General features: G+C 49.4%; 1 protein-coding gene across 2 annotated transcripts; it reads right to left on the bottom strand.

Moving 5' to 3' along the window:
* Window positions 1–3502: 3502 nt before the first annotated feature.
* Window positions 3503–16106, bottom strand: USB1 (U6 snRNA biogenesis phosphodiesterase 1). Of its 2 annotated transcripts, none has more exons than XM_066637560.1 (7): window positions 16062–16106; window positions 11166–11320; window positions 10267–10450; window positions 9057–9110; window positions 7297–7402; window positions 5381–5464; window positions 3503–4598 (listed from the first exon to the last, which is right to left on the bottom strand). In XM_066637560.1, exons 2-7 carry the CDS (start codon window positions 11296–11298, stop codon window positions 4494–4496), a joined length of 666 nt encoding a protein of 221 aa, XP_066493657.1. In that variant the 5' UTR covers window positions 11299–11320; window positions 16062–16106; the 3' UTR covers window positions 3503–4493. The 2 variants fall into 2 exon arrangements, with proteins under 2 accessions (XP_066493657.1, XP_066493656.1); XM_066637559.1 differs by lacking the exon at window positions 16062–16106 and adding an exon at window positions 12844–13001.
* Window positions 16107–16157: the final 51 nt, after the last annotated feature.

The following is a 16157-nucleotide window of genomic DNA, read 5'->3' as shown; positions in this document are numbered from 1 at the left end:
CTGTTGTTTTTATCCTCCTGACACCTCAATCTTCCATGGCTCACGGGGGCCCCTGGGCCTGCTCTGGCCTCATCAGGCTGTTTTGTCCCCTGCCCAGCTTTCTTGTATGAACGTATTTACTTGAAAACCCTCTTTCTGTTCTGTGGATGGCCCAGCTTTGTATTCAAACTGATTGTCCAGTTCTGGGTGCTACATTTTAAGAAGGATGCAGCCAAAGCACAGCAGGTTCAGAGAAGGGCAATGAGGTCTGTAGTCTAGAAAACAAGTCATAGAAGCAAAGGATGGAGAACTTGGTATGTTTAGCCTGGAGAAGACTGATCCTGCTTTTCAAATACCTGAAGGACTGTCACATGGATGCCCATCCCCTTCACAACCACTTTGCAGTGGTGCCCTCCACCCCTTCTCAGAATGCCTGTAGTACCCAAAGGCTCCACAAGGTTGGGACCCCTTGCAAGTCAAAAAGCAACCTGTACCCCCACCCGCCCCACCACCACAGAGTGAAGGAGTTAGACTAGCTTTTTAGCCAATCATTGCCCTCAAAACCCCATTGCCTCAAAACCCCCAGCAATAAGTGATGGACATATTACAGATGCTCTACGACCTTCTTATTCCTTTTATTTGGATGCCTGTTGTGTGAGAGGCTTGAATACAGGTGTAGGTAGCACTGGGTGCCTGTCCAGAGAGCACCATCTAGGCCAGCAGGTAGCAGGTTGATGGAAGCAGGTTGATGGCAAGATGCCCGGAGGAAGGATGTTCTCCCACAGGCTGCCTGGGAAGGAGCCTTGCCTGGCTTTTCTTTCTTGGTAACTCCCTGAGCAAGGACACCTGGCTTGCACAGCAGTTTGTGTCTAGGAACAAAAGTCACACCCTGGGAACTTCCTGACTTGGAGTAAACAAAGTCCAAGAAACATGAGAAAAAGCTGCCCTTACCATGTCTAAATTCATTCAAGGAGTCCACACTAACCAGCCTGCTGGCCTGCAGCACCAGCTAAAAGTTGTTGCTGCACCCCTGTGAGGGTGCAAAGCAACAAAAGTAGCCATTTAGGGCTGGAGATGCAGTCAAGGATCCTCAAGTCACAAAAGAAGGTTCCTTGGGATGTTCACCCCACCATTTCTATGAGAAGAAAAGGTATAAAAAGCTGGGTCACAGAACCCTGTGTGTCTTAGCTCTCCATTCTGCACTCTATCGTACTTTGGGACTGTCATTCATTGACTGCTCATTGTTGCGTGAAGCACACTCACACCAGCCATGCTCAAGAACAACTGTCACACAAGCCAGTACCTACCCAAGACTGGCAACTGGCTGCTTCCTTCACTTTCCAGCCTTTCCCCTTTCTTCCCTACTTCCTTACCTTGAACGCAACCAAGGCACTGCTTCCGCTTTGTCCTTGGGGAGACACCTTACTGTAAAACTGCTGTGTCTGCATGCGCTGGACATTGTCCTTTTGTGGGATGCAACACATCCTCCCAGGAAAGCAGTTTAAGCTTTCTTGCCCTACTTCTCTCCTTAGGAGTAGCTACAGCTACAGCCTGGGCTCTAAGTTTGCTTTTCAAATGCCTTCCCTCTGTGCACTCCACTTTGAATTCAGGGGATGGCTTTGTCTTGGCAACTTAGCTCTGTGATCCCTGCAACACTTAGTGCACGTCAGCAGAAATGGATGGGCAATCTTGGTCCTTGGCAAACCCAAGCCAATGACTCACAAAGTGCCCCTTCTATCTTCCTGTCTTGCGTGCAGTCAAATGTAAGTCCCATTTTGTTCAATGGGACTTACTCTCAGGAAAGTGTGGTTAGGATTGCAGTCTTAGTCTTTCCTCCTTGGGTGGGTGGATATATATATATATATATATATATATATATATATGTATATGTATATGTATATGTGTGTGTGTGTGTGAGAGAGAGAGAGAGAGAGAGAGAGAGAGAGAGAGAGAGTGTGTGTGTGTTGGGACTCTTAGGGCGCAATCCTAACCAACTTTCCTGTACCGAGGTAAGGGCAATGCAACTCCGAGGTAAGGGAACAAACATTTCCTTACCTTGAGGAGATTTCAGTGACTGCCCCCTAACTGCAGGATGCATCACATGCCCCACTTGCACAGCTATGCCAGTACTGGAAAGTAGGTTAGGATTCTGTCCTTAGTCTATCTTCAGGCATTTTAGGAGGCCCAAGGCCTCCAATGAACAATTCTTCTTAACTCTCATCAAGAACTCTGCAAAAATCACTACTTCCTGTTGATTCCCCCTTGGAGGCTCAGGGCATTGGTTAAGAGTGATTGTTTGGTTGGAGAGTCTCTCTCCCACTGAGCGTGAAGTGATTTCACAGCCCACTGAGTAGTTCACTCCTTGCCTATAGCCCATTTCAGAGAAGCACCATTCAGTCATGATTTTCACCATTTCACCTGGGATCCTTTACACCTTTTTTCTTTCCCCTCTCCCACTACCATAAAATTCCCAGTTCTCCAGCCCTGGTTCCCCGGGGTGCCCTTCCTGACTTCCTTTAGTCCCTTTCCCTCCTGCCTCTTCTCCTTGCTTGTGCCATCGTGTGCCCCCCGCCCATCCTTGGAAGATTTTTCTCCTCTTTTCTCCTTTCCTCTGTGTAAGTACTGCCTATTGTTTAGGGCCCAGTCACAGGAATGGCTGAAGAATGTCACATTGCTTTGTATTTTTGATTCCCCTTCCCTGCAATTGTTGCATTATCCCCCAAATAAGGTTCTTCTTATTGTACCTTCACCCTCAACTCCCTTGTTCTTAAATGCCAACCTCTGAGCTGTGTCACTGGTCACTGCACTCACTCTCTGCACATGCAATGGGTTTCTCCTGTGAAAAGCACACTCAGTATCAGAAGGTCCACCATAATCACGACTCCTGTCTGCTAGACTTGAACTGCTCCTTCATATAACCCCGTCAGTACCAGGAGCCTGGAAATCCAAGTTCCAGTCACTGTCCTTAAGAGACCTTCTCTTTGGTTCCCATTATCCAACACAAACACACAGACACACACACCCTCCAAGCCAGCTTGCATCACAGACGATTCTTCCCAAACGACCTTTGCATGTTCAGTCCAGCCGCTGGTCAGTGAGAACCAATCCTGTTGCAGTGGTACAGTGCATGGAGACATAGTTCTTAGCATTGCCTGGATGACAGGCTCACGTAACTTACCCTGAGCTTTCACAAAGGAAGAAGACCATGCAAAGAAAACAATCCATTTCTGGCATTTCCTTCCTCTGTAACTCAAGCATAGAATCTACATTGACTTGAGTGCACATTTGATCTGAAACAGGCTCTTCCCTTCTGCTTCCTGTCCTGCATCCACAAGGGAAGCACTCAAGACAAGAATTTGTTCCTAGCTTCAGTTTTACAAGGACCCAAAGACGGAATCCACACTCTAATGCAACATGAGCACAGAAACCAGCAGAATGCCACAAGACTAGGTTGTTTCTGCTGCGACAGGCTAACACAGCTGCCCTTCTTGAGACAAAAACAACAAGATGCAAAGGAACTGCACCAGGTAAAACATTTTTATACTTTTGTAGAGCCATAAAAATATAGAACTTTACACTTCTGAGCAAAGGGTGCAAGAAAAGAGGTACTTAGGTGAATGCCACATCCTACACCTGAGAGCCAGGTCCACAGGACGGGATGGCCACACGGTCTCTCTACTATGCAGGTATACCAGCTGAAAGCCATTTTCACTGTCATGGTTCCCCCAAGGAACTCTAGAAATGGCAGCCTTTTGAATTTGTCGGCAGTGAATTCCTGGCCTATCTAGATAGGCTGGGGTAGCACAGAATGCTAAGAGGGCAGCCACCTTGCTTTTGCTGGCAAAGGTAGTAGCACTAGCACGGACACCTGGGAATTATGTCAAAAACCAAATACCTCCTCTCCTTTTAAATCACCAAGAAATCAAACTCTTGTGACTTTCAGAGTAAGAGAAATCTGTTCCTGCATGACTTTTTATCACTGTTTTTTTAGCTGACATACCAGTCTGATCACCAAGAGGTTCATTGCCCTTGACCACACAGCAGTCTTTTGGAATTTCTTGTGGGAAGAGCATCCCTTTTAGGAAGGAGTCCAGAGCCTCTTGTGGGAAGGTTCTGCTGTTCTTCTGAGGAGGTTCCCCACAATACAAAGTCCTGAAAAGGGCTCCTCCCTCAGCTCCTCCCCTGCCCACACATTTGTTTCTCATCATTTTCAATTGTGCCCAAGATGGAATGATGTGCCTGCATGCTGTTCTCCCAAAGGTTTTACGGGCAAGGAAAATCTCTTCTCCAGGGGGCAGGTGTCCCACTCCAGACAATTTCACAGCATCCCAATATTTGCGACATTCACATAGGCTAATCAATGCTGAGTGAACAGCTCAAGGGAGATGGCAAACCCCATTGTGGAGGCAAGACGGTCCTTCTGGGCCTTCAGTGAATCCAGTGGGGGCTTCCAGCCATTCCTCCCTGCCACAAAGCCCACGAGTGGGTACGAGGCTGCTGCTTGTCTGTGACTCCTACTGCAGAGGGAAGGAGAAGACCTTCTTGCCTGACTTGCACCGTATTTCGGTCAGATGGAGGCACAGGAGGTGCGAGGAGTCCTCAAAGCCGTCCACAATCTCCTGGAAAAGCCCAAGCAGAGGAGAGTGAATTTGTGTAGAGAGCAGAGGCCTAACCCCATGGGGATTTAGGGGAAGACCTGTGAGGATTACGGGCTGGTTTGGATGATACATCTGTCTGAGCCAAATGGGGAGGAGGCTATGGCACACACATCTCTTCCCCACCCAGTGCATCACCCACAGTGTTGCTTGAACCAGCCCCAGGATATACCATCATGTGGAATCCCGGGTAGAAGAGAGCAGCAGACTCCCATTTAGGCCCTTCTACACTGGCCACCTCCCTGTATAGGTCAGGAAGCTCCTTCTCCTGTAGGTGCCTCTCTGTGCTCTAGCTTGTCTCATGACCTTAAAAGCAGTGGTTTTCAAACTCTCATGGAGAGTTTGAGCCACTGTAAGTGCTTGTGGGAGCGGGGGAGGGGGCGGGGGCAGGCAGTGGCGCAATCCTGGGGATTGTGCAGCTGCCTCCTCCCTGCCTCCAGGCTGCCCCCAACCCTTAAGGGGGCAGAGGCCAAGGCCCACAGGCTGGGGCGTCGCGATGCGCCAGTTTGAAAAGCTCTGCCTTAAAGGGATGGGAAAGCAGCAGGACTTTTTTGGACTCCTTGCTGAAGCAGTCCTGGCACATCACCTCTAAGGCTGTTGCTTTGGGATACCTTCCACAAGCCAGGAAGAAATGCAAGGGGCAAACCAATGCACAAAGCCCCTTCTCTTTTCAGTCCCTCAGAGTCAGCTTATTTCTTAGAAAACTCTGCCTGTTCCAGGGCTACCAGCTAAAGAGAGCTTGTTACCTGCAGCTCTTGGAGACATCGGCCCTCGAGCTCTTTAGACTGGTTTCCAACACACCATGCAAGGCTGAGATGAAATGAAGGATCCTACAAAGAGAAGCCAGGAAGACTCTGAAGTCAAGGATCAGGGAGGTTGCACCAACCTAGACAGGCACCAATGCCCACCCCAGTACTCCAAAGACCAGGAATCCCAAGACTTAAGAAGGCTGTGGTGACCATAGGAATTCTGAGAAGGCATGGAGGGCACCACCACCAAGTGATTGGGAGTGTGGAGAGTAGGTACAAAATGAATGCCAAGGGGGCAGGCACACACCCAGGCACATGCACACATCTTCCTTCCTGCCATCCTCCATAGCTTTCGCCACTGGCTTGTCATCTCCACCCATCCTGCCTGGCAGGCTGCTCTTCAAAGCTTTGCTTAGTTCTGTTTTGAGGGGAGGAGAGCAGAAGAGGGTGCACAAAAAAAGCAGGAGACCCTCTACTTTCTATTCTCCTCTGCTCTCCAACGTTCTTCTTTCACAGCAGAAGATTGTGGAGCAGAGGGAATGGCAGCAGCAGGGAGGCACTACCAAACACTTTGACAGGTGCATCCTACTGGGATCCTATCTTAGGTATCTGTCAGCACAGACTCTATCACTCCAGGGCAGAAATTGAGCATTGCTGTCTTTTCAGCAGAACTCAGGAAGAGGGCAGAGGTTGCAGTGTCCTGTTTCTAGTAGGCCTACAGCACTATCCTATGCATGTTTACTCAGAAGTAAGTCTCATTGTGTTCAGTTGGACTTAGGCACAGTAAAGTGTGCACAGGACTGCAATCCTAGTCTATGTATGTGTGAAAAGGCCATCCAAACGTGGCACCAAGACATGGACCTCCTTACCCCAGAAGGAGTTTTATCCCACCAAAGCACTTGTCCTCTTTTGATCAGTCTCCTGCTGTTAGAGACGGACTTTTTCATCTCAAAAAGACTTCTTGGTCCAACTCATTTGGCTTTCTTTTCCCCCTGCTTGACTGTGGTTGCCTTTATTTTTAAAAGTGTGTTATTTAATGCGTTGCCTTCAATCTATGAGGTTGGCCACCCTGAGTGCTTTGATTTGAAATGGAAAGATGGGATAAAACTTTTGAATATAAAATAGGACATAAATATAAAATAAGCCTGGTGCCTCTTATCGATCTTACTTCAGCAAGTGGAACTTGCTTGAGAGCCCAGGCTAGGTCAGCAGAACTCTGTGATAAGGATACAAGATTGCTTGCACACGTGAAGAAGGCCATGAAGAGGTAACAGACAACAGAGAGAAGGCCACTGGTGTTCCTGGGTCTTGTGCCACCCCAGGGCTCCCCTTTAAGTGCCGCCCCCTGCCCCAGAATTGATTGCAGTGACATGATGGCAACACCACACACTGCACACTTCTTGAACACTTAAAGTGTCTGTGGTTGCTTGGAGCGACAGGACCACTTGCTCTTTTTAAGCTTTGAAAGAAGCAGGTGGCTGTAGAATGGCCGGCCGCTTCTTTTAAAGATGAAAGAAGTGGGCGGTCCAGTTGCTCGAAGCGACCACAGCCACTCAGAGCAGCTGCATGTTGTTCAGAGCGCCTGGCCACCCACTTTTTTTTTCAAAGCCTAAAGAAGCGGGTGTCCTGGCTGCTCCAAGCAATGCACAGCCACTCTGAGTGGCTGTGAGGGGGAAACCTGCCCCCCCCTGCAGCTACTTGGAGCAGATGTGCATCCCTCAGAGAGGCCGCCTGCTTCTTGAAAGAAGCAAAATATCACCCCAATCCTTGAAAAAGGAGCCACAATTGAACTTTCTGTCTTTAGCACACAACTAGTCTTTCCAGCACCAAAGCCTTTGGCAGTCTTAGTTCTTCCTCCCCACTCCACTTCACTCTCTGCCTGAAGAAAGAAGATGCAGTGTGGAAATCGTCACCTTGTAGAACTGGGGCAGATTATATTCCTCCATCACTTTGTCCACTTCGGAAACCAACTCCAAGAACCGAGAATGCCCAGAAGAGACCTCCAAGCCAATAAAGGTCCTGCAGGAAGAGTTTGGTGGAGAATCTTAGAGAAGCTTTGCAGAGTTAGGGCACACCCCATCACTTGCAAGGGCACCAAAGCAATGCCACGTTGGGACAAACTAGCAGCAGTGTTGGACGGCTGTGCACTCAGGCCCGCAATTCGTGCCCAGTCAGCCATTCACAATAAATGACTTCAAAACTCACTTAAAGAAAAAAGTTTATTTGGTCAAATAAACCAAAAGAAAAAGGCCAAAAAATGCCCCCCTCCAAAAAGAAACTCCAAAAGGGAACCTCAAAACAATCCTGACAGAGGAGCAATGCAATGTGCAAGATCCCCTCCCCTTTAAAAAATGAAAATGCCACCAGTTTGAATGTTACTATCTTCTGAACTGGCAAATCTAGATGTATGCACTCACTCTGGTCTCCCCCCCCCCCCCGCTTCTGGGATAGTTTCCTGAAGCATCTCTGTGCATGCTGCTACAAGATCCAGGCAAACTCTTCCCTGACACAATTAGGGAAACTACCAAGAAGTGAGGGGAGGGGGGCACCATGATCAGGTATGCCCGTTATTGCATGGGGCTGGTTCAAGGGAGGGGGGGTAAAGTAATGTTCAAACAAGCCAACAAAATGTTGGAAACTATAAGGAGCATGCGTTCAGAATTCCAGTTGACAAACCAAAAGCAAAAGGCTAATGATACAGAATTTTAGTGTTCTCAAATTAACTAAAGCTATCTAATAATGTTGTAAAATGCACATGTTGCTGTTGCATTTCTTTTTGGAGCCCTGAAACCAGCACCTGTATTCATCCTAAAGGCCTACAGCAGCATATACACACTTACTAGGGATTAAGTACCATTGAACAAAATGGGACCTGACTGTGCCGTTGGGGACACATGGTTTCCAACTGATCACCTATATCAGGAACATCCCGTTTACAAACTGATAGGGAAGGCAGGCCAACCCACAGAAAGTGCATTGCACAACAATATTGGGTTGTATTAATGCTTGCTTTCTAGTCAACTGCCAAAAGTTAATTCAAAATATGGAAGGAGCCACTGGAATGCCTTGCTAATGTTTGGAACAAACCATTCCATTCTGAAAGACTAGCTGAAGAGACTGTTGGATGCAACCACTATGGAAAAACACAACGCACTACACACTAGACGAGACTCAAAGAAGGTACAAGGAACTTGGGCTCTGTTTATTAACTTCTAGAAAACTTATGGATTTGACATAGCTTTGCAAGATGTAAACAATATTTTCAGTAGGTAAAGACAGAAAAATTGTGTATTGTTTTCTCTTCTGTAAAATAAAAGAAATTGAAAACAGGCTGCACACAAGTTGCCCCTTGCCCTGACAATGGCCACGGCAGTTCGCCTCCCACGCCACTCCCAAGGGCAGCACCAGTGCGGTGATAACAACCAGCAGAACTGGAGCTCAGTTGCAATGCTCTTCTAGGGCAAGTTCAGCCTATGCTGTCATGGGAGCACCTCAAACATTTGACCTTACGTAAAATCAGTAGATACACCACAACAGTAGATTCGGTGTAACCAGTTACTAAGCAAAACACAATGCAGATTTGTGAGACACATTCAGTAGATAACAAGGCCTGGATGCATCGCTGCCCACTGACCTCTGAGCAGCTTTGAGATTCACAGAGTCGCTCACCCACCTGGTTTTGGCCTGGTTGGTGTAAATCTTCACTTGGTCTGCTCTGCAGGTGAACCTGAAACACAGAGGAAAGCCTGTATAATGTGGGAAGCTGAGGAGGAGACATTTGGTAGGCACACAGGAAAACACTCTGTCACTGCTTCCAAGTCCAAGGACAGGAAAAAGGCATATCTACACCTGAACTGGTTTACATCTGCTACTGCCCCTTGCCAAGAAGGACCCAGAAGGGTGCTGAGAAGCCTCTACCAGACATCTGGCTGTCTCACAGAGCCATCCAAGAATGATCCACATCCTCAATGATCCACATCCTCACAACGCTTGTGGCTCCCAGACTTGCCTTAGGGCTGCAAGTTGGACTGTGATCATAAGCACATTCAGCCAGAGCCAATGCCCACCAAAAGCAGTGGAACTTGAGTAAACGGGGTTAACGATTGGGCTGTAAAACTGCATTAAGTCACAAAGGATTTAGTGAGGGGAAAAAACACCTCATCCACATCTTTTGAGATATTTCTTTGCAATCAGGGTGGGAATATTTTTTGAAAAGATCTCAGGTGCTTGGAACCTTGGATCAGTTGCCTTCTTTCATAGCAGAGAGTCTATCCTCAGCTCCAGGAGGTATGATGGCAACCGGGCAGTCTTCTACCCCCACTTTTCCTGGCATACATGTCAGTTGTGGAACGTGGCTTCCCAAGAAGCCAGGCTAACCAGGAGTGTGACAGCACTCAAGTGCTGTCCCTTCACTGAAGGGCTTGGCTTAGGTGTGCAGAGAGTGGCTGGGACTGCTCTCTTCCACAGTTGGTGGGGATGCACATATGTGGTTCTCAGCTCCTTGCTCCTCTACAGAGACCCACATCATTCTCTCCCTCCAAATACTGCTCTCTGGCATATTCCTCCCTTTCTTGCTCTTTACTTTTTGCTGTTTTCCCCAGTTCTATAAAGTAAACTAAAATAAAGCTGCAGAAATAGAGCAGCTGCAATAAGGCAGGCTGATTCAGTAAGCATGTAAAGTTTTGCATAGTTCATCCCATAATCAAATTTCAGGACAAATGTGGACTTTTTTTTGGCAGAGGCCAAGGAGTGTCTGGCATGTTCTCCTATAGGGGAAGCTTTTTTCAATAGGAGATACTAGGTTTCAGTCAGAATTGGGGAGATACCAGGTGACATGGAGGATTCCACTGGAGGATGCAGCATGAGGGTACTGAAGACCTTACCTGTGGAAGGAGGTCAGGCGTTCCTTCAGAGACTGGACAAAGGGATTTATCCAGTGATGGCGCAGGACCACATTTTCTGAGAGGCTGATGTGGAATTCTGTCATGGCTGTCAGCGATGTTATATATGTACGAGCATGCAAGAGGAGGAGTTGCAGCAGATCCAGAAAGTCCTCTGGAGCATCATCTGCAGAGAAAAGATGGAATGGCAGCCAACAAGTTGAAAGAGGACTGGAGATTGGGGTTTAAAGCTCTGCTAAATCAGGGTACAAACAGATGGCCTTTGACAAGCCACTGAGTCCTGGGACTTCTCTGCAAAACAGGAATTATACAGGGCAGATGGGCAACTAGAACAACATGTGGCAAAGCACTTTGTCCACTAGAAGTGCCACTGCAAACCTCTTGCATCCCAACAGTATCCACAGATGCTCTTAATCCACCCCAGTTGGGCACAGGAGAAACACAAAGTGAGCCACACACTCATCACCTCTGGAAAGAAGGATGCTCTGCTCTATTCTGTTTTGCCCTGGCCCAGGTGCCACAAAGCCTCCAAGTCACACTTTTGGAACAAGCTACTTTTGCACACACTGAGAGCCTGGTGGCAAAGCTATAAACCCCAAAAGCCATTCAGCTCAACCCCCCACCACCTTGAATAATATCTCCACAGTCCATCTGACCGGGTTGTCCAAAGGATGGCTGTATACATGAAGCACTTTGAAAACTCTACGACATGCAGAGATAGCAACCAGCAACAGGCCCTTTCGGTGGTGGAGCCTGTTTGTGGAGTTCCTTCTCAAAAGACACTCCTCTGGGATGGGGAGGAAAGAGAGGGGGGGCTCTCTCTCTTCCTTTTACTGTCCATGAAAGCACATGTGTGTGTGTGTGTGGGGGGAGACACTCACAAGGAACGTAGACATGAGTTGCCCAATTGCCTCGCTCATGGGGGAAGGTCCGCACACGGCCCCCATGCTTGGAGCTGTCGTCCACCACCACCTCCTCCTGGTCTTTGAACATATTGAGTACGCTGTCTGGCATGGGAAGGCGAGACGCTGCTGCCCTGCAAGAGAACAAAATGTACAGGACAGCAATGAGACTCTCCCACCCTCCCAATAGAGAGAGAAAAACAGATCAGTCCACCTATGGCCCTCTGTTCCTTTGCTATGGATGCCAAGGGCTGCAAATCCAGCCCTTGGCCACTGGGCTGGCCCATCTACAGAGCCAACCAAGCAGGTTCCTCAGGCAGCAGACTGGCAGGTGACATTCACCTTGGGCCATGTAACTGCCCACCACCTCCACTGCTCCTCTTCCTCCTCTTGCTGGTTAGACTGGAAAAGGAAGAAGGAGCAAAGCAGAAGCATGAAGTAGAGTGGTGGGTTAGACTATTGGATGTTCTAGCCCACCACTCAGATACATAATAAGAAATTTTCTTTTTTTAAAATAAAGCATGCTCCACCCTTCGGGTCAACTAAGGCTATTGCTTCAGGGGAAGGTGTTCCCCAGGATTCAGAAAGAAAGGAAGCAGAGGAGGAAGTGTGGAGGAGAAGCGTGGGTTACAGCAGTATTTTTCAACTAGTGGTACTTATACCACCAGTCGTAGTTGAGGTGGTATCTGGTGATACACATGGAACCCCCAGATCCCCACCACCTGGCTGTGAGACCAGCAATGCAATTCAACAAGCAGCAGTAGAAGGCTCAACTTAGCAGGCAGAGCTCCAGTGCGCACTTTTTGCATGCTCGAAAATGCTCTCCCATCAGCCCTAAGCCTCTTGCAGGTGCCTGTTGCATTGAGCCTGGCTTCCTAATCCAGAAGTAACTAGCAATGACATCATTGCCAGTTACTTCCAGTGGTGTGGGCCCTGTGAAGTGGTACAGTGTGGGACAAATGCTGGGCTAGAGTGTGGTCCTCGCCTGCTCCTTTTTGAATGCAGGATGCAAGCAGAGGAACACTGGGGTTGACCAATCCCTAAGGAAAAGTGGGAAGTGATCTTGCATGTCAGCCCCTGAAAACACTCTTGTTGGGGTGGGGGTCTCCTGCTGGAAGAAACAGCCACACTAGCCACTTCTCCATAGGCTTGGCAAGGCTGGGCACAGCCAGGAAGGCACATGGAATGGAAGCAGAGCCCAATCCTATGCAGGGATGTGTGGCGGGTGGGGTGGCAGGTGAGGCAGAGCCTCCCCACTGAAGTCCCTTGAAAAGCGCCACCACTGTGAGAGGCACCCAAGCCCCTACAACCCATGCACAGAGCATGAAGAGTGCAGAGCGTGTGGGTTGTGGGTGCTTGGGGGCTTCACAGTGGTGCTTTTCACAGGACTCCGGAGGGGAGGCTCTGTCTCACCACCCACCGCAGGCCCCTGATCCTAGGCAGGTCTACTCAGAAGTAAGTCAGTGGGGCTTACTCCTAGGTCAGTTGCAGTCCCCCTGCACCTCGCCAAGGGCCCCTGTGCGCCCCCAGAGCGCGGGGCGCGGCCCAGGACTGGGGCTGGAGAGCAAGAGCCGCTCCGGGTGTGCTGCTGCCGCTAGAGCGCGCTGGCCTGGAGGCGCCTGCCCAGCTCTCCTCGGCGCGCGGCGCTGCAGCTCACCTGGGCGGGGAGGAGGAGGCGCCTTCCCTCCGCGCTCCCGCTACGCGCGTGGCGCAGACACTCTCCTCTTCCGAGCTGCTGCTGCTGCTGCTGTAGCCCACCAGCGCCGCCCCGCTCATAGCCCTGCCAGAGAGCCGCTTGGCCGGCCGCGAGAGACTTCCTTGGCCAGAGCTTCTGCTCCTCCTCCTTCCCCCGCCCCGGAACAGGCGGTCGGGAGAGGCTGGAGGGGCAGGCGGCATCCACTGCCTCCCGCGCCTTGCCAGCAGCTGCGTGCCCAGCTCTGCCCCGCCTCTGAAGCCTGCCCAGACCCCAAGCCCCTTCCCAGCAGCTTGGAGCTGTCCCAGGACCCCCAGCAAGCAGCTCCGGTCCACTGGGCCCAGCAGCAGCAGAGGGCATCCCAGTGCAGACCCAGAAGGGAGAGGCGCAGGGCCCCATCCTGTCCAACTGCCCAGCTCCAGTGCAGCCCTGGGGTCAGGGAACAGACATGTCCTCACCTTGAGAAGGCCTCCCTGACTACCCCAGCAGTGCGCACGCAACCTGTCGGCCTGGCTGCATCGGTCCTGGAAAGTTGGAGAGGACAGTGGGCCCTTAGGCAGCTGCCCTCTGTGGATACACGTGTACATGGCAGTCCCACCTAACCGAGATATGCACATGCTTGCACTGCCCGCCTTAGCCTCCTCAGAGCAGGCTGCCCTTCTGGGGGGGGGGGCTAACCATGTCTGTGCTGAGCTGGGATGCAGGAGGGTGCAACCTCCCACACCAGTGCGCTGTCAAGGTGTCAGCCTTGTGGCATGAGCAGGGACTGGGTGGGCAGGCAGGCAGTCTGAGGGTTGTCACAGACTGAAGAGAAAAAGAAGAGATCCACTGGATCACCCCCAAGGCCCATTTAGTCCACTTTCCTGTATCTCTCAGTGGCCCACCAGATGCCTCAGGAAGCACACAAGGCCACAAGAGACCTGCATCTCACATTCTATTTACCCTTACACCCTCCAACAAAGACACCAGACTGCACTTGGGTTTAACTTGGGCCAGTTTATTAAACACAAGTGACCAGTTTTTAATACATGAAGCCTACTGAACACACCAGCCCACCCTCACCAGTTTGGGGTAGCCAAAAGAACTGACATCCACAATCAATTCAGATGACAGAAAAAAAATTCCTACCCGGCCCTCATAATGAGTGATCAGCTACTCTCAGACTACGTATCCATCATGGTTTGTAATGGAGTTTTCCTCCAGAAATCTGTCCAATCCTCTTTTCAAGGTAACTAGGCCAGATGCCATCACCACATCCTGTGGCAAGGAGTTCCACAGACTAATTCCATTCTGGAACCCTCAGTGGATAAAATCAGTGGATACCAAATCAGTGGAAAAAATAGCTTTAAAGACCCACTTCCAGGTTTCTTGCTCCTCCATTATTATTATTATTATTATTATTATTATTATTATTATTATTATTATTATTATACTGCTTTTCAACAGAAGTTCACAAAGCGGTTTACAGTGAAAATCAAACAACTAATGGCTCCCTGTCCCAAAAGGGCTCAAGATCTAAAAAGATGCAAATAACCACTAGAAAAGACACTTCTGGGTTGAGGTGGGCCAGTTACTCTCCCCCTGCTAAATAAAAGAAGAGCACCCACTTAAAAAGTGCCTCTAAGGGCACAATCCTAACCCCTTATGTCAGTACTTTCCAGCACTGACATAAGGGCAATGCAGCTCTGAGGTAAGGGAACAAACATTCCCTTACTTTGAGGAGGACTCCATGAGTGACACCCAACTGCAGGATGCAGCACATGACCCATTTACATCACTATGCCGGTGCTGGAAAGCACTGACATAATGGGTTAGGATTGCATCCTTACCTAGTTAGCAAGAGTTATTATTGCCCCAGAATGCATTGGTATAGACTCCATCACAATCAGCCACTAGAGGGGGTGAATAATGGAATCTAATGGAATGAAATTATGGCTGAATATGGTATAGTTATATTGATGCATTCTGTGGTGACAATGGAGGAGCAAAAAGCCCAGAAGTGGGTCTTTAAAGCTATCTTTAACCCTGAGAAGCTTGCAACTGATGGGGTTTAACAGCACAAAGGTAGGAAATGGGATTTTAGTACTTTTTTCCCTTGTAACAAGGCATTTAAAAGTGGACCTCAGTATCAGTGGTGAGTCAAATCAGTGGATACTAAATCAGTGGATAATAACCTGTACATGCATGCCTGCTCTGAGATCGCACCAACTCCCAGCAATGCACGTGCACAGGATTACGGTCCTATAACCCAGCGATTTTCAACCTTTTAAATCTCACGCAAGGCACTAGAATTGTCAAGGCACACCATCAGGTTTTTGACAATTGACGAGGCACACTAGTGGGGAGCTCACATCCCCCATTGGCCCTACTAATAAATGACTTTCCTCCAAATTCCTGTGGCACACCTGTGCACCACTCGTGGCACACCAATGTGCCATGGCACAGTGGTTGAAAATGGCTGCTATAGCCACTGCCTGCCTCTTTGGGAGGATTTGGGTGGGGGGCCCACGCATGGCTGAGCATTCCTAAGAGCGCAGCAGGGCTTGCTTCAGAATAAGGGCCCAGTCCTAGCCAATGTTCCAGTGCTGATGCACCTATGCCAACCGGGCGTGCACTGTAGGTGTGCAATGGGGAGGACAGTAAAGGGTTGCATTGTGGCTGCATTGGCACTGAAAAGTCAGATCGGATTGGGCCCTAAGGTTACAATCCTATCTTCATTTATCTGGGAGAAAGCCCCATTGACTATAATGGGACCTACTTCTGAGAAGACATAGGCCTGGGCTCCAATATTTGTTCCCTTACCTAGGGGTTGCATTGTGGCTGGAAAATTCAATGGGATAGGGCCCTAAGGTTGCAATCTGTTTCACACTTACCTGGGAGTAAGTCCCATTGACTATAATGGGACTTACTTCTGAGTAGACACATCTAGGATGGGGCTCCAACATTTGTTCCCTTATCTAAAGGTTGCATTGTGGCTGGAAAGTTGAATAGGATAGGGTCCTAAGGTTGCAATCCTATGCATGCTTACTTGGGAGTAAGTCCCATTGACTCTAATGGGACTTACTTCTGAGTAGACAGGCATAGGATGGGGTTGCCATCCTGTGCACGCTTACCTGGGAGTAAGCTCCATTGACTACAGTGGGGCTTACTTTTTAGTAGACAGGCATATCATGGGGTCCCACCTTGAGCAGCCCGCCGGACCCTGTGCGGTGCTCCACCCGCAGTTCCCCCTGCGGTCCGGCAGAGGGCGGCCCCGATCCCAGGATTCCCTTTCCAGG

The sequence above is a fragment of the Tiliqua scincoides genome, chromosome 9, assembly GCF_035046505.1.
Source record: "Tiliqua scincoides isolate rTilSci1 chromosome 9, rTilSci1.hap2, whole genome shotgun sequence".
Lineage (NCBI taxonomy): Eukaryota > Metazoa > Chordata > Lepidosauria > Squamata > Scincidae > Tiliqua > Tiliqua scincoides.
The sequence above is the reverse complement of the archived record's forward strand: the minus strand, read 5'-3'. Positions and strand labels throughout refer to the sequence as shown.

Excerpts from the sequence above, each read along its gene's own strand:
- USB1 (XM_066637559.1), bottom strand. The coding sequence starts at position 12,962 with ATGAGCGGGGCGGCGCTGGTGGGCTACAGCAGCAGCAGCAGCAGCTCG. Across the intron at positions 11,321-12,843 it reads GCCTCCTCCTCCCCGCCCAG|GGCAGCAGCGTCTCGCCTTC; the intron begins GTGAGCTGCAGC and ends GTTCTCTTGCAG. Across the intron at positions 7,403-9,056 it reads ACCAACCAGGCCAAAACCAG|GACCTTTATTGGCTTGGAGG; the intron begins GTGGGTGAGCGA and ends CTCTTCCTGCAG.